The 22,800-nt window shown below is 47.3% G+C and overlaps 1 protein-coding gene across 1 annotated transcript in view; it reads left to right on the top strand.

Moving 5' to 3' along the window:
• Positions 1–22,800, top strand: part of Cpxm2 (carboxypeptidase X, M14 family member 2) — a 96,904-nt gene that overhangs the window by 48,308 nt on the left and 25,796 nt on the right. The window contains exons 5-7 of the mRNA XM_046448854.2: positions 14,152–14,236; positions 15,095–15,245; positions 21,546–21,634. Coding sequence (XP_046304810.1) covers positions 14,152–14,236; positions 15,095–15,245; positions 21,546–21,634 — 325 coding nt within the window. The remainder of the gene's footprint in view (positions 1–14,151; positions 14,237–15,094; positions 15,246–21,545; positions 21,635–22,800) is intronic.

The raw sequence follows: 22,800 nt of genomic DNA, 5'->3' as shown, positions 1-22,800 counted from the left end.
TGGGTCAGAGGGCATCCTGGAGCCCCATGCTGCTGCCTCGAAGGAGGCCCTCCCCCACACCAGCCTCCGCAGCAGGTGTGCCTGCTCCCTCTCCAGCAGGGCTGAAGGGCAGACAGCTCTCATGGTGTGCATTTTGCTCACTTGATCCCCTCTTCCTTGCCTGGTAGGAAGCTTCCTATTTCTACCAAGATCTCTTTCTGGTGCAGAATTTTCGTACTATGCCAACTGTCCATCCAGGTTGAAGGAGCGATCAAGTACAAGGTTTTCCCAGCATTTTTGAAAGTAAACTTTTGGCTAAGTTTCACGTAAGACTTTGTTTTTATTCTTTTAAAATAACGTTTGGTTCTCCAGTTTTTCTTTAAAGTCCATCTAAAAAATAACATTCGTGCCGCCAGCTAAGTAGTCCATTGGCAGCGCTTCAGAACACAGGGCGCCCAATGGGGGCGAAAAGCCACGTGCTTCCCAATTGTTCTCATAAAATTCCACTGACCTTCTCTCGAGTTCACACCATAGTAAAATGTGAACTCTTAAAAGGAAAAAAGAAATTCTGCTTTTTCGTCTTGCTTTGAATTTGTAACATATAAATTGGCCTCAATTCTCACATGTGTTGGAAGAAAAAGACCTTGAATGAGTGAAGAATTAAAAAAGTGTCAGAGAAGTGAAGAGGAAATGAGAAAAATGTGGGTTTATTCTTTAATTAAAAATTATTTTGCTTTTTAAAAAGTCAAATAGCACTAATGACAATTACAAATAGCAGTTCCATCTCCTAGTCTCTGGGGCAGCTAGTTCTTGTGTTTTATTTTTCTTAATCCCCACGTTTCTAAATAAAATGTTCTCAGTGCTCTTTCTTAATCTTTTAAATTAGTTATCTGCTGACATTCTGCTATGAAAAGTAAGAATGGAAGTCTCTTATTGACCTGTGTCCAGCATATTCTACCCTCCTCTCTCTCATTTCATTCTTCCTAAGGAGCTATATTAAAACTTTTGTGGGACTGGGGATGTTGCTCAAGCGGTAGTGCGCTCGCCTGGCATGCACAGGGCGCTGGGTTCGATCCTCAGCACCACATAAAAATAAAATAAAGATGTTGTGTCCACCGAAAACTAAAAAATAAATATTAAAAAAAAATTCTCTCCCTCTCTCTTTCTCTCTCTCTTTAAAAACAAACTTTTGTGAAATCAGCACTTAATTCTTATATTATGGTCATATTGAGTTATTATTTACAGCCAGGTCATCTGCTGTATTATAACGCATACCATACAGTCACCTATTTAAAGGCATGATTTAGTGTTTTGATATATTCACAAGATGGTGCAATCATCACATGATCAATTTTAGAACATTTTCATTATGCCAGAAAGAAACCATGTTACCTCTCAAAGTCTTGAATTTTTCTGTTGCTTCTTTACCTTCAATGTTAATGATATATTTGAGGACATCATACTTACTAAGAACCTTTGAATAATTCTTCCTCTATGAAGTTTTTAGGGTTATTTTGATTTCTCTTGTGCTAAAACCCACACAATATTGTACTTTGTTATAGCTAAAACTTGATGTGACCTTGAAATACAAGAACTCATACTTTTTAGCTCTAAGATATTCTATTTATATTGTGTTATTGTTCTTACTATTAATCTCTGCTCCATTTTCTTCTGCTTTTTTTTAGAATTATTATTTACCTATTAAATCTCAGCTTTTTTTCTTACTGGATTAAAATGAATCTGATCCTCACCTAGTTACTCCTGTTTGCTCTTCATGTCTCAGCTCAGAGACAGCCTCTCCAGGAATGCGTTCCCCAACCAGCCCTGGACGAAGTCAACCCCTGCCCCATTTAAAAGCCTTGTATATTTCTCCTTTGAACAATATCACAATGGCAGTTCGATAATTAATTACATGATTAATTATGCAATCTCTGCCTTCTTCACTAGACTGTAAACTCCCTGTGCCCAGGGTCACTGACTGAGCAGTGGCTGGCCCACTCCCTGTCCCTGGTATTGACAAGTATTGGTCATGTTTTATTCGGGGTTTTCACCACTGTGACTAAAAGATGCAACCACTACAATTGTAGAGGAGGAAAAGTTTTTTGGGGGGCTCATGATCTCAGAGGTCTCGGTCCATGGACAGAAGGCTTTATTCCTCAGGGCTCAGGTGAGGCTGAAGTATCCTGGTGGAAGAGTGTGACAGAGGGGAGCAGCTCACATGATGATCAGAAGGAGAGAAAGAGACTCCATTTGCCAGATACAAAGTCATGCCTCCTGATCCCCCACCTCCTCCAGCCACACTCCACCTGCCTTCAGCTACCATTCAATTAATCCCATTAGGTGATTAATTCACTGATTGAATTAAGGCTCTCATAACTCAATCATTTCTCCTCCAAAACTTCTTGCATTGTCTCACCCATGAGCTTTTGGGGGACACCGCACATCCAAACCATAACATGAGTCTACATTGTGGCTTCTAGGGTAATATGAGCCAGGTCTGGGCTGCACCCCAGGCTGTCTGTAAAGACAAGTTTTGGTAAGAGAGGAATAGGGTTGCCTGGTGCAGGGGCGTCCAAAACATTTGAAAATATTTTGGAAGGGCTGGGGATGTGGCTCAAGCGGTAGCGTGCTCGCCTGGCATGCGTGCGGCCCAGGTTTGATCCTCAGCACCACATACAAACAAAGATGTTGTGTCCGCCGAAAACTAAAATAAATAAATATTTAAAAAAAAAAAAAAGAGTAAATGCTGAGGCTTGCAATTCTTTAAAAAAAAAAAAAAAAAAAAAAAAAAAAAAAAAAAAAAGAAAATATTTTGGAAGAACCAGTTTCTGTTCACTGAACAGCTGTTCATTGCACGTGTCTGTCAGGTATCTGAGCCACATTCTGAAAAACTGCTCTTGCTACCGCATACCTGGTTCTGAGTCCTTCCTGTTCTTTCAGGCAAATCAACAGGCATGTTGAAGAAGCCTGTATTATCTGATATCCACTGTGGTCTCTAAAGTGTCATAGCCCCTGACAATGCTGTGCCTCAGTTTCCACACTGATAAATTGGAGGTGACATCACTCTTCCCTCAGTATAGTTTTGAACAACCTCAGTGGAGAATACCCATCTTGCTATTTGAATGGTTTAGAATGGGGCTTCTCCACCCCAGCACTGTTGCAGTCTGGGGTGGATAAGCCTTTGCTATGGGAACCATTCCTGTGTGTTTTTGGATGTTTAGCAGCACCCTTGGCCTCTACCCAGGAGATGCTCCTCACCCTGCAGTAGCAGCCTACCCCAGCCCCACAGTCATAAAAATCAGAAATGGCCCCAGACACTGCAGATGCCCCTGGGGCAGAAATACCCTCTTGGAGAGCCCTTGCTGTACTTGCAGAGCCGTGGGCTACACCTGCATGATTGCTGGGTGCCCAGAGGAATGCAGGGAGCCTGGGCTGGCACGGGAGGGGTTTCCGGAAGCTGCAGTGGCTGACACTGTGTCTTCTGCCAGTTGGGCTGACTCTGGGTGAGGAGTGGACCGCCTCTTCCAGGAACACAGCTTTGACCCTGTAGAAGGAGCCAGATATCTTGAGAAATACCAGGGAGTTTTAATCACAGTCAGTGGGTTGAGAAGTCGATCATGAGTTGTCAGGTGGGACGGAATTTTCTTTGTTTCCCTGGACTCTGGCTCTTCAGGAGAGAGCCTCGTGGTGTTTGGGCTGGAGTGATGCAGTTTTCTTTGGCTGTGGTTTTTTGGCTAAGACTAAAGATTCCCGTTTATTGACTGGAATTTGGGAAACAGCGTGTTGTCCTGTTGTGACTTGGCTAGCAGGACAGGCCTGGACTCTCAGGCCTGCGCCAAGAGAGAAGGGGTTCTGGAGGGTCTACGGGGGGAGCCAGAATCAGAGTGAGGGTCCCCAGGTGGAAGATGTCCTCCCACAAAGCTCACCCATGTCAGTCCCCAGAATCTGTGATATGTGACCTTACATGGTAAGAGGGACTTGGCCAGTGTAATTAAGCAAAGGACCCTGGGTGAAGAGAGGGACTGTGTTTACCCCATCTGAACCTATCTGCTGAGGATGATCCTTCAAGGTGACTGTGGCTCCTTCTTAGCTGAAGCAGGGTCGTGCTGTGGAAGCACCCCGTAAACTGAAATGCCACTTGAATTATTAGGAAGTAGTAATAGTCACTATTTTAAGAAAGAAAAAAAAATTATATAAGAAAAGACAAAGACAGAGACTAGGTCTCACCCACCGCGTTCCTGAGCCCCAGGGCTGAGGCGAGCGTCCTCGGATCTCACTGAGCTGCACGGCCACCGTGGTTGGGGTGGGGAGCTCACATTCATCTACCCACATGCTGTACCCGGTTTTGCTGAAAGACAGGGGCATGTCGGGAGGGACTTGGGGGTTCTTCTGGCTCTTCTCAGATGTCCCCATTACCGTGATAGCAATCTCTGTTTCCTAATGCCCACGCGGGGGAAGGTGACCGCTGCTGTCCAGCTGGGCATTTGGTCATCTGTTCCTCAGTGGGCTCTGATTCTTGGTGGGGGACAAGGAACTGCCCAGCCACACAGCGCCCTAGCTTCACTATTGCTCACCTGCTTCCAGTTGCACCTCCTAGACCAGAGCCTCTCCCTATGGTGAGTTCCTTACTGAGGCCACAGGAAGCAGCCGGCCTGCTCCGTATCCCAGCTTTTGGTGTGTTGTCATGAAATGCAGCTGGTAATGGCTTGGCTGCTTTGCCTCTGTACAGCCAGAACTTCCAGCCTCCTGACCTGGGCTTCTAAGCCGTCTCACTCAGGCTTAGCAGAGTCCACATATGAGGACCCCTGAACCTTTGGTTACAGTTTAGGAGCAGGAGGTCTTCCTTGTCTGAAATCGCAGGGCCCATCTTGAAACATTCTGGGGTATCAGCAGGCCTCAGGCAGCTCCTTGGGTGTAACTGGGTCCCAGCATCCAGAGTTGGCTGAATATCTCCTTCTGTAGAGTGGCCTCTGCCTCTCTGACCACAGGATGAGGAATAGAACTGCCCTTAGCACCCGAGGGCTGTGACTTCTGACTCCACCCACCTCTTGCACTCAGATCCAGAATCCCATGGAAGAATGTCTTGGCTCTGTTTGGCTCAGGTGTTCCATTAGGCCAGTCGACGGTGACTGTCCTGGTTTCTGTCAGGTGACCACCTTCAAGCTGTTCAGCCTGGCAAGGTTCAGGGTCATGCTCCGTGGAACAGCTGCTTCAAATGTGACCATGCATAAGGGTCAAAGTGGAAATGTAACTCAAAACAACAGGGCTGAACGTCCCCATGATGTCCCATACAGATACAATCAAAGCAGTTCTATAGGCAAGATTACTACCATTTTTCGGCACACCTTCAGATATCTGAGGTTCTCTGTCTGGTTACTGACGACAGTGATGTTACTGAACCATCCTTTGGAAAATTCATCAAGATAGACTCCATTTTTGTCTGGTGCTTTCTGTGTTCCATTTGCTACATTTGGGAACTGTTTTATGATGGTGCATCAGCCCCAGACTGTGTTTGTAGAAAGGGAAGTTATTTGCAAATGACTGAGAAGTGCTGGTGATAGGTTCTTTTGAGAAGAACAGCTACTGTTCATCACATGTGGCTTATGATAGCTTGCTCACACACCCCTAGAGCACTGGATAGGTCTGGGTACTGAAACCTTGTACCCAGAACCAAGGGACGAGAGAAGTTTGATGAAGACCAGAGGAGAGACTGGAGCATTTATGTATAGGAATAAAAGTGACATGGCCCTTTCCTCCTACCAAGCCAGTTAGCAACCACGTGCCTAATGAGGAACTTTGCTTGTTTTTCTAGGATGAAATCAGACCAAGTAGGCAGAGGCATTTTGAAGACTAACGTGCCATTTGAATTATTACTAGGAAATTTTAATAGAATTGTTCTTTCAAGGACAGAAAAATTGCATATAAGAAGTTATATAAGATTTATCTTTTTTCTTAAAGTCTGCCTTTAGGAGATGAGTGGCATCTTCACATACACCCTTTTTGCAAGAGGACTGTGGTACTGTCCTGTATGTCAGCCTATTATACAACATTCAAATAAATATTTTCTCTTTCTCCTTCTGTAACATTTGATGGATACAAAAGATGAGTGTAATCTATTTGTAAGGCATTAAGCATCACAATAAAACCAACACCATGAGCCCGCCATGCCACTGAGCCAGACCCCGCCAGGGCTGTGAAGGCAGTGCAGGTGCAGGGGATGTCTCTCTTTCTGGGCTGGTAGGAAGCTCTCTCTTGATGCTGGGCAGTGGCAGTGAGCTATGGCCCTGCCCATGTGGCCTCTAGTGGGCCGAGTCACCAAGCTGTGATGCACAGTAGGTCAGAACCTGTATGTAAGGCACTTACAACTCACCGTGGGTTTGTGGGAATGTGACTGCATCCTGAGTGGAGGAGCATCTGTTTGCATCTTTGATAAAGAAAATTTAAAATATGTATGCAATAGTTTCAAAATCTGAAGTTCTTTGGGATCTAAATTAGCTGTTTTGTTTCTCACAGGGGACGTTTTCTTGTGTGTTCAATGACGTTTTAAGATTGCCAGCTCTTCTAGATCCCAGCCAGTGAAACCTCGGAGAGCCTCCTGGGTGCTCCTCGGGAACCAAGTAGGCGCTCCTGTTGTAAGGCCATTTTTGTCCCTTTGAGAGTCCTGGGAAAAGTCCAGCTTTCCTGGCTTAATGTCTAGATGCCCTCCCCCGCCCCGTCGCCGGCACCTCCCCCGCAGCCCAGGTGTCTCCTTGGCACACTGCTTGCTGTTCTTTTCCTCACCTCCTAACCTGGCCCCTACGTGGAGACGTCCCTTCCGAGGGCTGCTTCAGGGTAACCAGGGCGCGGCTGAGCCACAGTGGAGGCTCCGTGACCCTTTGCTGTGGTGTTTTGTTTGTATGGACACCAGGTCTTCACCATGCAGTCCTGTCTCCCCGAGTTCCGCTTCTTCTTTGTGGCCCACTCCTCTGTTTCCCTGGTTTTAAGGGAGGCTGGACTAGGGGGTGTGATAATGGCATAGGAGGGTGTTTTGCTATGTTTTCACATTTCTAAGCTGAAGGAGCTGCTGTGGCCCAGAGGAGCGTCACCTGGGCCCTGTGTGCTCTCCAGAAGCCTCTGACACAGGGCTTCTTTGCTTGGACCCTGGGGCTTTGAGTCAAAGCCTTTGGTGCTGAGGATTGAATATCAAGGTGGCTGTGTGATGTGGAATAATCTCTCTGAGGGAAGTGGAAGAAAAGCCACAAAAGTGCTATAAATTTCAAGCCTTCCCTAAGGATTAGGAGACCAAAGAGCAGGGCCATTGTGGCTGCAGTCTACACGGCTAGCTCTCCACACAATGAGTGAGCCCTGACAAAGGGATCCAATGTGCAACCTTGGAGTTGGACAAGGGTGAGGTGTGCTGGCCAGCCTGTCCCGCCTCCCGGCCTCTGCTGCGGGCGCCTCGCCACCTCCGCTGGAAATGTCGGGGGCGGGGGTGGTGGTGGTGCTGTAGGGCTGGGAGCAGGACTTAGCCATCCCGTGGCCTGGGATCTGACATGCGCCCAGTAGGAGGGAATCCTTACTAAGAGCCCCTCTAGAGAGGGCACGTGCTGTGCATCTGGTACTGAGCTCAGCCCTTACTGCTTTGGTCCATCTCATTTACTGAACAAGAAGGTAGAGTTGATGTCTTTTTTTACAGCGGAGCTCAGAAGTCACAGGGCAGGAAGTGGAAGAACTAGAATTTAACTTTTGGCTTCTTGACCTCAGAACCAGCAGTCTTAACCTTCCACTATAACATCTCTTAATTTAAAAATGAACACACATTCTCCTGGTAGCTATTATTTTCAGAAGAAGAGGTGGCTTTTTAAGTTTATATAGTTACAAAGAATAAAACTGGATTAGAGCTAATAAAATGGTTAGAATTCACTTCTCTGCTCATGTTATTATTGTACATTTACTAAATGCCAAGTGGTTTTAAACGTGGGCATGTGTGGTCTTGTTCAAACTTTCCTTCAGTCCCAGTGAGGAGTCAGAGATGTCCGTTATTATCACGGCTTTCAGCATTCAACTGGAAGTCTTAGCAAGTACTAAAGCAAGAAAAAGAAATTGAAAACCTAATGATTGGAAATAAACAGAACTGCCATTGCTTTTGGATGACATCATCACACCCATAAAATAGCTAAAGAGATCTACAAACTATTAGAATTAACTGATGAATTAGCAAAATAGCTGGATACAAAAAGCATTTATATATTCTTACAATAAACAAGTTGAAAATAAAGTTTAAAGTGATATCATCTTTAAAATCATTGAAAAATCAACTACTTAAGAATAAATATAGCAAATCTGGCAATCAATGTAAATAAATAGGTGGGTATACCATGTTTATGGATTGGAAGAGTTAATATTATAAAGAAGCAAAGGTATAAAAAAACTCATTTCTATACTCAATATCATGTTATTCCAGTTAAAATCCCAGAAGATTCTGTTTTGGCAATTAACGTACTGATCCTAAAATTTATATGGGAGGGCCAAGGATAGATAAATTAGAAAAGCAAAATCAAAATGGGGAAACAGTGCAAGATATTAAAATATGTCATAAATCTGTAGAAATTAAGGCAGGTTTAGGATAAGGTATGGAATAGACCAAAGGAACAGAATAGAGGGTCTAGAAACACACCTCCACATGAATAGTAATACGACTTATAACAAATGTGCCACAGAGGAGCAGCAGTAAGATCATCATGTAAATTTTCTGAGTTAATTGGAAGCCCATATGGAAAACAATGTATCTTTAAAAGATTTGTTAAAATTTGTTTTAATTAGTTATACATGACAGCAGAATGCATTATGTACTTTGATATACATAGATAGATGGGATATAATTTCTCATTTTTCTGAGTACACATGTTGTAGAATCAAGATGGTCATGTGGTCATACAGATACATAAAGTAATAATGTCTGTTTCAGCCTACTATCCTTCCTCTCCCCACATCCCCTCCCCTCTCTTTACTTCCCTCTACATAAATAAAGTAACTTTATTCTTCTCTAGTGCCCCTCCCTCAGTGTGAATTAGCATCTGCATATTAGAGAAAACATTCAGCCTTTGTTTTTTGAGATTGGCTTATTTTGCTTAGCATGATATTCTCCACCTCCATCCATTTACTAGCAAATGCTGTGATTTCATTTTTCTTTAAAGCTGAGTAATATTACATCGTGTATATGTATACCACATTTTCTTTACCCATTCATCTATTGAGGGACCCCTAGGTTGGTTCCATAGTTTAGCTATTGTGAATTGAGCTGCTATAAAAATTGATGTGGCTGCATCATTGTAGTATGCTGATTTTAAGTCATTTGGGTATAAATAGAGGAGTGGGATAACTGGGTCAAATGGTGATTCCATTCCAAGTTTTCTGAGGAATCTCCATACTGCTTTCCATAGTGGTTGCACCAGTTTGCAGTCCCACCAAAAATGTATGAGTGTACCTTTTCCCCCACATCCTTGCCAACATTTATTGTTGCTTGTGTTCTTGATAACTGCCATTCTGACTGGAGTGAGATGAAATCTTAGTGTAATTTTTATTTGCATTTCTCTAATTACTAGAGATGTTGAACATTTTTTCATATATTTTATTGATCAATTGTATTTCTTCTTCTGTGAAGTGTCTATTCAATTGCTTAGCCTATTTATTGATTGAGTTATTTGTGTTTTTTTGGTGTTAAATTTTTTGAGTTCTTTATATATTATACAGATTAATGCTTCATCAGAGGTGCATGTGGTAAAGATTTTCTCCCAATCTTAAGCTCTCTCCTCACATTATTGTTTGTTTCCTCTGCTGAGAAGCTTTTTAATTTAATTTAAATTTCTTCATTTTACTTCTTGTGCTTTAGGGGTCTTGTTAAGGAAGTCAGATATTAGGCCAACATGGTGAAGATTTGGACATTCTTCATAGAAATAGAAAAACCCATCATGAAATTTATTTGGAAAAATAAGAAACCCAGAATAGCCAAAACAGTCCTTAGCAAGAAAAGTGAAACAGGAGGCATCACAATACCAGACATTAAACTATACTACAGAGCTATAGTAATAAAAATGGCACCAAAATAGACTTGTAGACCAATGGTACAGAACAGAGGACACAGAGACAAACCCACACAGATACAGTTATCTTATACTAGACAAAGGTGCCCAAAACATTCACTGGAGAAAAGATAGCCTATTCAAAAAATGGTGCTGGCAAAACTGGAAATCCATATGTAGCAAGATGAAATTAACCCTCTGTCTCTCACCCTGCACAAAAAATCATCTCAAAGTGGATCAAAGACTTAGGCACTAGAATAGAGACCCTGCACCTAATGTATCTTAACCCCTACTTCACACCAGACGATAATGATCAATTTCAGATGGGGTGCAGAAGTAAATGTGAAAGATAAAGCAATGAAGCTTTCAAGAGGAAACAAAAATTTATTGAAAAGGGCACAAATACTAAAAAATAATAAAGAAAAATAGTTAATTGGTTGGTATTAAGAAAATCTTCTTGTCAAAAGGTACAAAGAAAGTGAATGAAATGACAAAATCAGAGATAAGTACTTTCAGACCATATATTCAATCAAAAATCTCATCTCTAGAATGCAGAAAGAACTCTTGAAAACCTGTATAAAAAAAAGGGGCCAACTTAACTGGAGAAGGGGGGAATGTGAACACCTCACAGATGTTACTCGAATGTCAATAGATCTGTGAAACCTGTGGCTTCGTAAGTTGCCAAGTAGTTCACTTAACACCCACCCGAATGGCAGAGATGAAGGGGAAAGATGTGCCACGTGTCGGCGAGAACCCGGAGCAGTGGGGACTCTCTGGGGCCTGAGTGCAAATAGTTCCAATTAACTTGGAAAATGGCTGCAGCTGAACATACATATATAAATAGGCATCTAGGACTCAGTGACCCAGAAATTCTTCTCCCAATTATACACCAAACAGGATTTTGTATAAATTTGCCAAAAGACACATACCAAAATATTTACAGGAGCACTGCTTTTAATAGTTCAGACCCCAAACGACTCAGATCCTCACTGGCAGTAAAGTGGGCAGATAAGGTGGGGTATCTGCTCAGAGAGGAACACTGGAAAGCACGGAGAATGGAAGGAAAATCATGGCTGTAGGTGATAATAGGAACCACGGGAGACAGCGGGCTGGGGCGTGGCCCAGGGCAGAGCACTCACCCATGCAGCCCGAGGCCCTGGGTTGCATCTGCAGCATTGCATCATGACGACAGTAAGACAAAGTCTGAGACAAAATGAGCAAAGGCCTCACGAACTTGGGGCCAGAAGACTCCTCTGTGGGCGTGTTCACCTCAGCTGGGGTTCAAAGGTCGGGGAAGGAGAGGCAGCTTTACAGTGTAAACAGGGAGCTACATCTCCGAATAGCAAGCATCCTATGATGAGGCAAATTTAGGAGGCAGAGGAGAATTTCTAATTGGCCTTCAGGTACTTTGGGCCGGGCTGCTTGGTGGACTTCAGGGCTGGGGGCCAGCTCCCTACTGCATGGCAGAGAAGTCCTGCTCCCACCACATGGCCTCCAGAGCCCACCGGGCCTGGCCCTGCCCCTTTGGCCCTCACTGTGTGCTCCAGGCTTCCTGTGTGGCCTGCAGAGCACCACGGCCTCTCCTTTCTCCATCTGTGAGCTGTTTGGACTCCAGCAGGGGATAAAGGACACTATCAGATGATTTCAAAAAGGAGTTTTAAAATCCCAAACCCAAACTAAGAAGGAAAAGGACATACAATGAAAACTTGGCTAGATTGGAGGCCAGGACAGGCTTTTTGATACAGTTTGATTTCTGAATAATTTAGAGGCAAACAGAAGAAGCAGTTGAGACGGATGGAACTGTATGTTAAAGACCCTGAGGCAGCAGAGTGTGTTTCCTTATGGGGAATTGAAGGAGAGAACACAGAAAACAAGAGGTGAGCTAGGGTCTTGCCCAGCATGGTGAAGATTTTGGTCTTCATACTAAGATGAGGGTACACCTGCTGTTGGAATGCCCGATGCTTAAAGTTAAGAGGTGTTTCAAGCAGGAGGTGACATGATATTTCACTAGCAAACTGAGCCTCTGACTCTGGGATTTACTGGGGAGCAGTTTAGATTCCAGGAGACCATGTAGAGGCAACTGTAATAGTCCTGGCCCCAGAGAATGGGCTGGGTTGGTCACAAGGAGGTGGGACAGAGTTGTGAGCCTTCTGCAAAGATGTGGGTGGTCGAATAGCCTAAACATGGTGACTGCCAAACGTAGGGGAGGGACGGGGTGTGAGAGCCAAGGATGGCTCCTGGACCCTGCCGCCCCGGTGGATGGTGGTACTTTCCCGGAGGCCACCATGTTGGGGTGCACGGTGGCAGAAAGCTCAGAGATGTCACTTAGACATCAAGTAGAGGGTAAGGTGGGCAGGAGACGGGGCTGCTCTGCAGTTCAGACGAGAGTTCTGAGGCATCACCGAGTCATTATTCAAACAAACACAAGTAGCAGATTGGTTTTTATCTATGTGTTCTTTAAGTTTGAGAAATTGTTTCATTCCCTTTTTTCCCCCTCTCTCTTTCCTTCTTCGGAGGGTTTATTTCCATTTTTCTTTCTACCTCCCTTTTATGGAGTGTGTGTTTCTTTTGCCTGAGGGGTCACCTAAATGTGCCACCTCTCCCTCAGGAGCTGCAGACCCCACCTCTGTCCTCTGCCTCCAGAGCCCAGTGGGGAGGGTCAGCTGACACAGAGTGGCACCTCCTGTGAGTCACTGGGAATCGTGGCGGGGTAAAGGGGTTGCTGCTTGGGGGGAGGTGGTGGTCCAGCAGAGGACACCCAGCCGAGGTGCTTCTCAACGCCTGTTTGCTATGTGCACTGCAGTGGTGGGCTCCGGCCTGGGGCTCGCAGGGGGAATCGTGTTGCTCGGGAGATTCTGGCTTCTTGCAGGGATCTGGAGCAGTTGGTGGGGAGCAGGGGAGAGGGGAGAAGGTGACAGGCGCAGGTTTGTTTCCAAGCATGTGTGAAAGCCCCTGAGAAGAACTTTCATGCCACGTCTGTCAGAGGAACCAGAATGAACGAAACCAGCTGCTGTGTCTGAAGACTCACGGGCCACTCCTGACTCCGACGGGAAGCTCAGAACCTTCTTGGGAAAGCTCTGGACCCCGAGACCAAGCGGATTTCACAGCACGGGAAGGATTCCAAGCAGTTCAGCGGGCAGAGTTTTCTAGAAAACCAGGGAAGGTGCTTAGGGCCAGTATTGAAGAAATGAGGAAGGGTGAGGGCAGAGGGGAACTTTCTACCCTGCCTAAGAATTAATATTATGAACAAATGAGGCAGAGGGAAGAGGTGTTCTCACCACATGCAAGTTCTTGCTCTGTTTGCTGAGTCTCTCACCTTGAGCTTTGCTCTGGGAAGTCAGATTACAGCTGCTTTGTCCCCAGTGACATTGGGGCAGTAGGATGTACTGTCAGAGGTCTGGCTTTGGGTCTGGACACCACTGGTGGGGACCATCTGTGTGGCCAGGACAGCCAGGGAGAGACTCAGTGTCTCTCAGAGACCCAAGCAGTTCGGTTTGCGGTTGCAGGATCTGGTTTGCGGTTGCAGGGTCTGGTTTGCAGTTGCAGGATCTGGTTTGTTACATTCCCAAGTCAGTTTCCGGAATGAAATGTTTAAGCAGTTTCTGGCCTGTCCTGAGACTATTTCCCCAAACTCTTCCTGTGGGCAACGTCACTGTTGACTACAAACAAATGCGCTGTTATGTGTGTGGTCAGTGTTGAGCGCTGCCTGGGGCTGGGCATGGTCCCACATGTTAGAGGGTATCAAACTGTTCTCTGCTCCCCAAATCCTTTAAGGTAGGTGCTTCCAGGATTCCCATCCTAAGGATGAGTAATCAGTGGCATAGATGGGTCAGTTACCTGGCCAAGGTCTCATAGCCGGTGTCTTGGAACCAGGGTTTGGCCCAGTGCTGGGAAGAGCATGTCTGCTTCCTGGACCTGACTCCTTTCTCCCTCCCCCTCGGCACTGCACACACGTTAGGTATTCCTCAACAGCATCTTGTTGAACGAGTGGACTGCCGACTCTCACACCCCCAATAATTGAACCCTACAAGAGCCTCTGCTGTCTTACTTCTCCACCCACCTGGAGGAGGTAAACATTGTACAGTTCCAGTGATGCTTTGTTTTCTCCTAGGAGTGACTGGGTGACGTCCTATAAGGTCATGGTGAGCAATGACAGCCACACGTGGGTCACTGTCAAGAACGGATCTGGAGACATGGTGAGTCTCTTCTTGGCTCTGGCTGTGTGGGACCCTGCAGAGAGATGTGATATGCCCAGTCACCTGGGACTTACCATGTCTGGGTCCACTCCAGCCAACCCTGAGAGTGTGATATGACAGTGACCCCTTTCCATGGCCCAAAGCTCAGCACCAGGTGGTCACCTTTGGGGACAATGTGGACTCTTGCCTTTCCTCCTGTCGCAGGGTCTGAACCCAGCCTCTTACCCATACCCAGGCCAGCCCTGGAGAGAGATGGCATGCAGGGCATGCAGGGCCCCTCACAGCTGTTCAGTTATGAGTTTCCTAACTTTTTCTAATGACCTTGGATCTTTAGCTCTGTGATGTGGTGCAGCTCACACTGCAGTCCCACTGAGATCCTCAAGGGCACATTCCCAGCACCATGTCCCCTGTCCCATACCCATCTTGCACACCGCCTGCAGATTCCTTATCACCCACATCCCTGTGTCCTGGTAGAAGGGTGCCAGCTGCTCTTCCACCTGGGAACCCCATTGCTGTGTCTTTCTCTAGAATATTCCAAGATAGGTATGTCTTTGCCCCTATGTCAGGTCAAATGCAGCTGCTTCCCCACAGCTTTGCTGGGTCTTCTTATGCTGAAATCCAAAAGCTCTGTGGTGTCCCTTTGCCCTGACCTTGATAGTTATCCTACAGTCAACAGGTTCTCCCCAGGCCCCAATCGATGGGGGCTTCCTGGGACCTGACTCCTTTCTCCCTCCCCTCAGTGCTCAACACACATTAGGTATTCCTCAACAGCCTCTTGTTGAGCCAGTGGACTGCCAATCTCGCACCCCCGATAATCAAACCCTACAAGAGCCTCCTTTTCCCCTTGAACATAAATAGATATTTGAAGGAAACAGTGAAAAGGAGATCCCTGTGCTCAACGAGCTGCCTGTCCCCATGGTGGCCCGCTACATCCGCATCAATCCGCAGTCCTGGTTTGACAACGGCAGCATCTGTCTGAGGATGGAGATCCTGGGCTGCCCACTGCCAGGTGAGTCCACCCACCTGCACTTCCTGCAGGGCAGGATGCTGACACAAAACAGGTGCCAGCCGGGGTGAGTAAAATTAAGCCACGCAATTGTTTTCTGGTGTTAAAAAGAAGAGATGTGTCTATTTAGAATATTTTGAAAATACAGGTGAGCCCAAAAGAAAACAAGTAAAAATTTCCCATTATCCTGCTAAGAAGCATCATGAACACTGGGGGTATCGAGGTCTCTTGCCAAGGGAGGTTTTTCCCATTGTGCATATTTCAAGGTTGACAATTACCCAACCCCACCACTCAAGGGTGAGCAGAGACACTATAAAGGGGTTTTGGAGCATTGGGGTACTGCCGCAGTCTGGCTGGGCACAAATGCCACAGTCTGGCTGGGCACACAATCACGAGCCACCACACAGCTTGTAGATTCAAACAGCAACTCTTTATTCCCGAACTCACACCAGCCGTCTACAATCACGTTCTGGGGAAATCCACGTTCTCTGCCCAAATCCACTTTCTCTGCCCAAATCCACCTCCACTGGGCTTCTATCTCCAAAATATACTGTCTGAATCCCGTGAGAACTCAAGGGGAACTCAGGCAGCAGGATACGCCCTATTCCCAGCAGGAATAATCTTAAACCTTAAACCTGGAACCTAAACTGGGAACGCCCTAAACAAGATTATCTTAAAACCGGGAACACCCTAATCTGCCTTGGTCCTTGAGCAAGGTTAAGTACATTCAATGTCACTGCAACATGGGGTACGCTGGCAAGGAAATTGTCATACTTACTTGGCTAATGGCTCCCAGCAGGGTACCACTCAGCCATAGAGCTCTAGTGAGCATGTGCAAGGCCCTGGTTCCATCCCTAGTGCTACAAAAAAAAAAAAAGTTTTGGAGGCCACATTTATTTGTCTCTTCAGATCCCACTCTTCTAGGTAGAGGAGGTAGGGCAGCAGCAGCAGAAGTTCACTTTAAACTTGACCGTTGATGTGGTCTTGTTTAAAGAGCTTCATGGGATGCCTGTGTCTTGGGTCACTTATTCTTATTGGTTGTATTTTCTTGGCCCTATTTCTACATGATGGTTTTAGTGTGTGACCCTAGGGTAACAGGGAGAATGGTGGGGACTCCTGAGCCAGCTGGGTCCCTGCTCTGTCTTGCTCTGGACAGGCTGGCCTGAGTTGGCTTTCATAGATGGTTGGCTTGTGTGCTCAGGGACCTGTGGCAGCAGCCTCTTCCTCCTGCCCAGACATCTCCAGGGAAGGCAGCAGGCAGGAACTTTCTCATTCCTGTGCGCCCTGAGACAGGAGGACCAGGAGCGAGCCATGACTCATCTCTCCCAGGCTGCTCCTCCAGGGAGCCTCCCTGCACTTGATCTTGCAGGTGTGAGCTGACCCCAGCTCCCTCTGGACCCCCAGTTCCTCCGAGTGCTCTGGGGGCCTGGCACCTCCAGCTCTGAGGCTGTGTCTGTCATGACCCCACCCCCACCATGAACTCACTTTTACTGTGTTTTCAAGTGTGTTTATGTCATTGTGCTCTTTTCCTCTCAATCCCATAGTTTCTATGAACTTGCTTTGGCAACCATGGATTTTTAGAGACCAAGTTGAATCTAGGTACCTACTTAATTTCCCTCATGTCAGATATTTTGTTTTATAATTGTTCACACCTACTTTTTTTTTATGTCATTAAAACTGGCAGAGACCCACTGTCTTACTGATGCTTTCTCTCCTAATCCATGGAGAGATCCTGTGTTTTTAATCTGCCTTGGAGAGTTGGAAGTTGAGTTGTTTCCAGCGTGTTGATTCTGTGAATACCCGCAGTGGGCATCCCTGTTCCTCCATCACCATTCCACGTCACTATTCCACGTGTGCATGTCCACGGTTAATTCCCAGGATTGCCTTGGGGAGAGTGGGGTTGCTGGGACAAAGGAAGTGCCCATTGTCAAGGATGGTGTGGGGAGAGGCTGCCTGGTTTGAGGTTGAAGCCTCCTTTTATGGCCGGTTATGTTGGAACTGGGCACTGCTGTCCAGGTCCAGCCTGCTGCCATCCGGGACCTGCCAGGCTCAGTGTGTCCTAAGGTCCCGAAGTCAGTAGGTATCTGCAGAGGGGGAGTCATGGGCTCTGGCCCTCTTTACATGAACCTGGGGCTCTTGTTCAGCACACTCTCAGTCTGTTTGCTTTAAAGAGAAGGGTCATGGTTCTTCTCTGCAGGCAGGAATTCATCTGTTGTTAGCAAAGGGCAGAGGGCAGCCTATGCGAGTCTCACGAAATAAATATTTCCCTGTGAAGTTATTCTTGGGGTGCATTTGAAGATAGGTCCTGGGATCTGTTGAATCACTCGCAGAGACAGTTGCGTTGTGAAATCTGGGTGGCTGTCAAGTATGGCCTCAGCAGGGTTCTGCTGTCCACCCCATAAATATTTAGGGCCATTTTTCTTCTAGAAGTTACTTAGCACTCTGTCCAGAGGTGCACTAGTGTTCACACATGCCGCCTGGTGGTAGTCAGGTCCAAGGACCAGGGCGGCACAGAGGTCCAAAATGAGCCTCTCATCATCGCTGTGTGGAGAAGAAGATACCTTCATGAAAGTTAATGAGATTGAAGCCAGAGTTGTGCAGACAATGCAGCTCCCCAAACCCAAGGTGACCTTGAGGTCTAAATGCAGCCACCAGTTCCATGCTTCCTGGAATTCTTTTTATGAAAAATGTACTTACCTCCATTCTGCATCTCTGCATTCCAACCACGCCCTCCCTTCTCCTCTTCCTGTGAGGCCTCTGGTGGAGGCGGACTTGGAGGGTGCGGGTTGCTTTTTAAGACTTGGTGAATATTTCCAGAAATCTTTGAGCTGGAAAGTGCATTACCATAGATCATGGACTATTAATAGGATTTTTAAAGCTCAGAAGTAAAAGAAAACAGGGAGCTGTAGTTGCATGGGTTTAGAGTTTCAGGTCTGCAAGATGAAAAATGTTCTGTAGCTGGATAGTGCTGCCCATATCGTGTGCAGCACGGGGCATGTAGCAGTGTTCCGTAACAATGGCACCAAGCGAGGGAAGGCCTTTCGCTCCAAGACGGAAGCCATGTCTCCATCAAGCACAGGGCATCAGCCGGACGCAGGCCAGATCCAGCTGAAGATGAGATCCCAAGATTGCTCTCATTTACTGTGGTCATTGAGGTAGTGAACAATGGGCCAACGTGTGCATCTGCTGTGAGAGTTGAGCCTTTAAGCTGCATGAGTATACTGCCTTGTAAAGGGAGATGTGCTTGCGAGAGCTGTTTGGTTAGACGGGGTGACCACCCATCTCAACTGCCTGGGACACAGGGAGTTTTCAATTTATCAACCAGGACAGCCCCAAGTAAACCAGCACATGGTGGCCTCTCTCTGGTTAGACCCATCTCAGTCATCAGAATCAGTGGAACAGAGGATTTGGGGAGGTGAGTAAGGGGAGTCGGTTGGGAAGACAGCTTTAGGTACCAACGTCTGGAGTTTGTCCCTGTAACTAGGGTGTCTCTGAGGAATCGCTGTTTTTCAGCATATGGGATGTGCCCCATGGAAGGCAACAGGAGCCAAAGCTCCTTCCGAGACAGTCAGGCTTGTAGACTGAGGCAGCTGGGGCTTCAGATGGGAGCAGCGCTGTTCCAACTAGCTTAAGAGAACAAAGCGGGCTGATGTCAAATCTTAGGAGCGGGTCTGATTTTGGCTTCAGGTTGGGGTAGGTCTACTGTCTCAGGGCCTTCTAGGTCAGGGCTCACTTGCAGACAGGCAGGTGGCCACTGATGACCCAAAGTCATCCTCTCTTCAGAGAGATTCCAGTAGGAGAGACTCCACAGCTCTGGGCTAAGAGTCTTCCGGTGGCCCAGTGTGGATCCTGGGATCACTGGACCCAGTGACTGTGGCCAGAACAAGTGTGTTAACTGGCTGGCCTGAGTCACGTGGCAGGGCAGCTCCCTCGGAACTCACAAGGGAAAGGAATTCTTTTGTCCACAGAGGGAAGTTGGGGATGGACTCCAATGCCAATGGTTCTGTGTGCACTCATTACTTCAGTGCGTGGCTCCTGTAGAACCTGAATTAAAACCTTGGCCAGTCAGAATAAATGGACAGGAAAGAAGAATTTTTTTTCAGGATAGGGAGACTGAAAGTTGTGCAAACTCGCCGTGGCTTTGAGACAGTTCTGGAACTTGTACCTGAATCTTTCAGCAAACTGATTAGTCTTAAGAAAGGAAGAACATCCCAGACACAGAGTTCTTTTGTCCTGGAGGCTCTCAGTTTTTCTTCACTCCTTTTCACAACCTTGAAGGCAGAACTTGTGTTGGAAAACAAAGGGGGCTTTCAAGTCCTTTGGAAAGAGGCCCCAGAGACTGGGGCGGGGTGTGGAATAGCTCTCAGCACACAGCTCTGGTTAGGTTCACTGTAGATGACTGGATAGGTTTGGTGTAAATGAATGCAAAAGAATATGCTTCCCATTTGCTTTGAAATCTGCAGGTTTGGAATTCAAAGGGAAGGCAGCTTGCCAGAGGTGTGGTCAGCCCACTCCCCAAAGGAAAGTGTTGGAGAAATGAGTGGGCCTCTGGCTGAGCCTCTCTGTTCTTGCTGGCCAGCATGCCCGCCTGCCTCTGGAGACACTCCCTTTCCTCCTGGGTTACTCGTATCTGATCGTAGCACTGGAAAACCTTTTGTGAAGATTTAAAATTCTACTTTCAGTGTTTGGGTCCGTCTGTGATTCTTACCTTGTGGCAGGCGACCTCAGTTCTGAAGGGTGAAGCCATCTTCAAGGGTGCAGGGCTGGCTCAGCTGACCGGCTGGGTGGAACGTCGCTGATGCCTCCCCCCGCTTCCACACACTGGGCGGCTCTCAGCCTTCTGGCCTTCAGGGTCAGCTGGCGTTCTGTTCTAACCTGCGGAGTCAGAAGGTTCTGTCAGGTTGGTTCTGACAAAGAGCCAGTGCTGCACATTCTGATCAGAGATAGGGCCCAGCCTGCCACCCTGGGGAGCCAGTGCCCGTCCTTCTGCCACCTACCTTGGCTCTGCTTCCAGAATGACCTTGGAGCCTCCTGCATCAAGCCAAGGCCGCTTGGCTCTCCAGCTGCTCACATGCTCCTAGGGTTGTGGGTCGGCTTCCAAAGCTCCCATGTTCTTCCTGTCGGGAGCTGGTGCTGGTGGAGATGCTACCAGGCTGGCTGGGGCCTGCGACCCTCCTTTCCAGTCATCATCAGATGAGGAGAAGGACCTCAGCACCAACTGATGTCCCTTCCTGCTGTCCTCCTGGTTCTTCCTCCTCCATGTCCCCTTCTTTCTGTGTGTTCTTTGGTTTTTATATATATGCAGAATACAAGCTTAAGAAATTAAAGGGTAAAAATCAACTTATATTTCTGGAAGGGAATCAAGCGAAGAGCGGGCATGTCCTCCCCAGAGCCCAAGCCCTAGTCCTCAGGGTCACCGTGGTTAATATGGTCTGATTACACCTTCCAAGGGACTTCTGCTCCCCTGAAGGGAACTCACTGACTTCAGCATTATGGTCACTCTGTGTCTTGTGAGTGCAAGTCCAGGGAGGGCCGGGCTGCAGGGCTGGCTATTCAGTAGCTCCTGATGTAGTTGGGCTTCTCTGTCTTTTGCTCCTGGTTGTCCATGTCCCTGAGGTCCTCCTGGGGCTAGTTCCTCTTGTAGTCAGATGCCCACTGTGGCAAGCAGGCGATGTGCTTCTGCACACTTTCCCCGTCCTCCTCTGTGCCCAAGTGCTGGAGCAGTTAGAGTGGCCGGGGGAGGGGGAGCTGGGGCCCTGAGTTTTCTAGAGGTGGGAAGAGGGGATTTCCAAATGTGGGGCCTCTGTTAGGAAGAACAAAAGGAATGTGTCCCCAGTAAGAGCCCAACAGTGTCCACACACTTCCTAAAGTCCCCGCATATGCCCGCAGCTTTGATGTTGCATCTATGTCTTTAGAGTGGCTGTTTGCTAGGCACATAGGATGTCCCCTCTACCACTAAGAATAGATTGGTGAGGCCGGAACCACTCTATTCCCTGTTTATGGGAGAAAAACGAAGGCAAAGACTGACTAGTGACTTGCTCAAGATCACATAGCACATAAATGGAAAAGATTTGGACCCAGGCACCATGGCTCTGCACCCTTAGCCACTGGGTGATTCCAACCCCTGTCTTGCTCCCTGTGTCTCCGTTCTCTCGCCTCTGAGCCAATGTTAGGAGCTCGAGGTTGGACTGGGCGGGGAAGGCTTTGCCATCCCCACGGTGCTTGCATGAGTCAAGCTCTAACAGGGTTACCACAAGTAACAGAATGGTGTGAATGAATTCAAGGTCATCTCTCTGTCCCTAGATCCTAATAACTATTACCACCGACGGAATGAAATGACCACCACGGACGACCTGGATTTTAAGCACCACAACTATAAGGAAATGCGCCAGGTAAGACCCAGGACACAGGGAGTGGGGCCATGGCTCCGTGGTTTAGAGCTCTCCTCTAGCGTGCATGAGGCCCTGGGTTCAACACCAGCACCTCACAAAATAAACCCAGAACAAAACAAGAAACAGAGCTTGTAGCCTCAAGCCAGGAGTTTGTCCAAGAGCTACAGGGTAGATGCCCTAAGCACTCCGTATATAGGGTTCATGTTCAAGGGACAGGAACCTGAATGGTCCCTTTGGCTGTGGAAGACACACTGAATGCTTGTGGCTTCAAGGCTGAGGGGTCTTTCTGGGATTCAGTGACCAGGAAGGTTCTCCCACTGCACAGGGTTGAAATGGGACTGAAATCCAGACTCTTCTCATTTAATACTCCAGTTCCGAAGAACCACCGTGTGTGTGAGCCAGGTCAGGGATGGAGGAAGTCAGTCATGTACAGAGTCGAAGAAGAGGAAGCACATGGGGACTCTGCTGTTGGCAGGACTCTGCTGGAGCCCACGTCACTGCGTTCAGTCCTCTAACACCCCAGGAGGGTAGCACTGTGGTCATCCTTTCTTACAGATGGGGAAACCAAGTCACCAAGTCACTGCACAGTATTTCCCTGTGTTATGCAGATTCTCAGTCTCCATCGTGGTTGCCTGTTATAGTCACCTGGGGAATTTGTAAAAATACGCTTTCCTGAACTCACTTCAGAACAAGTAAAGCAGAACCCTTAGGAGAAGGACCTGGGGACTCAAGTTTTTAAAAGCTGACCTTGGGCTTCTGCTGCATAGCCAGGTCTCAGAGCTTCTGCTTGACACTTTTATAGTCGGGGGTGCAGTTGGCAGGAAAAGACCATCAGATGAGATTCCCCAGGTTTAATCTGCGAGGCCCCGTAGTCTGAGCAGTGGCAGCCTGTGCCTGCTGGCTGAGGAGCAGGGGAGGGCCACCACTAATCAGAACAGGTAAGGGGCAGCCCCTGGGTGAAGCGCATTGCCTCTGACATCCTGTTCCATGTCTACCCCCCGCGTGTGCTGGAAATGCACAGGGGGTGTGGGCAGACAAGAAGTCCCTAGAGATCAAAGCATCAGTCTGAAGAGTCAGAACGAGCGGAATGCTCATGAGAATGTATCTTCAGAGCAAGGATTCACTCAGGCAAATTACTGAGGCTCAAAGGAGGGCTGGAGGAGCAG

Source organism: Marmota monax, unplaced genomic scaffold, assembly GCF_021218885.2.
Source record: "Marmota monax isolate L192 unplaced genomic scaffold, Marmota_monax_Labrador192_F-V1.1 WCK01_AAM20220418_F8-fsc00076, whole genome shotgun sequence".
Lineage (NCBI taxonomy): Eukaryota > Metazoa > Chordata > Mammalia > Rodentia > Sciuridae > Marmota > Marmota monax.
The sequence above is the reverse complement of the archived record's forward strand: the minus strand, read 5'-3'. Positions and strand labels throughout refer to the sequence as shown.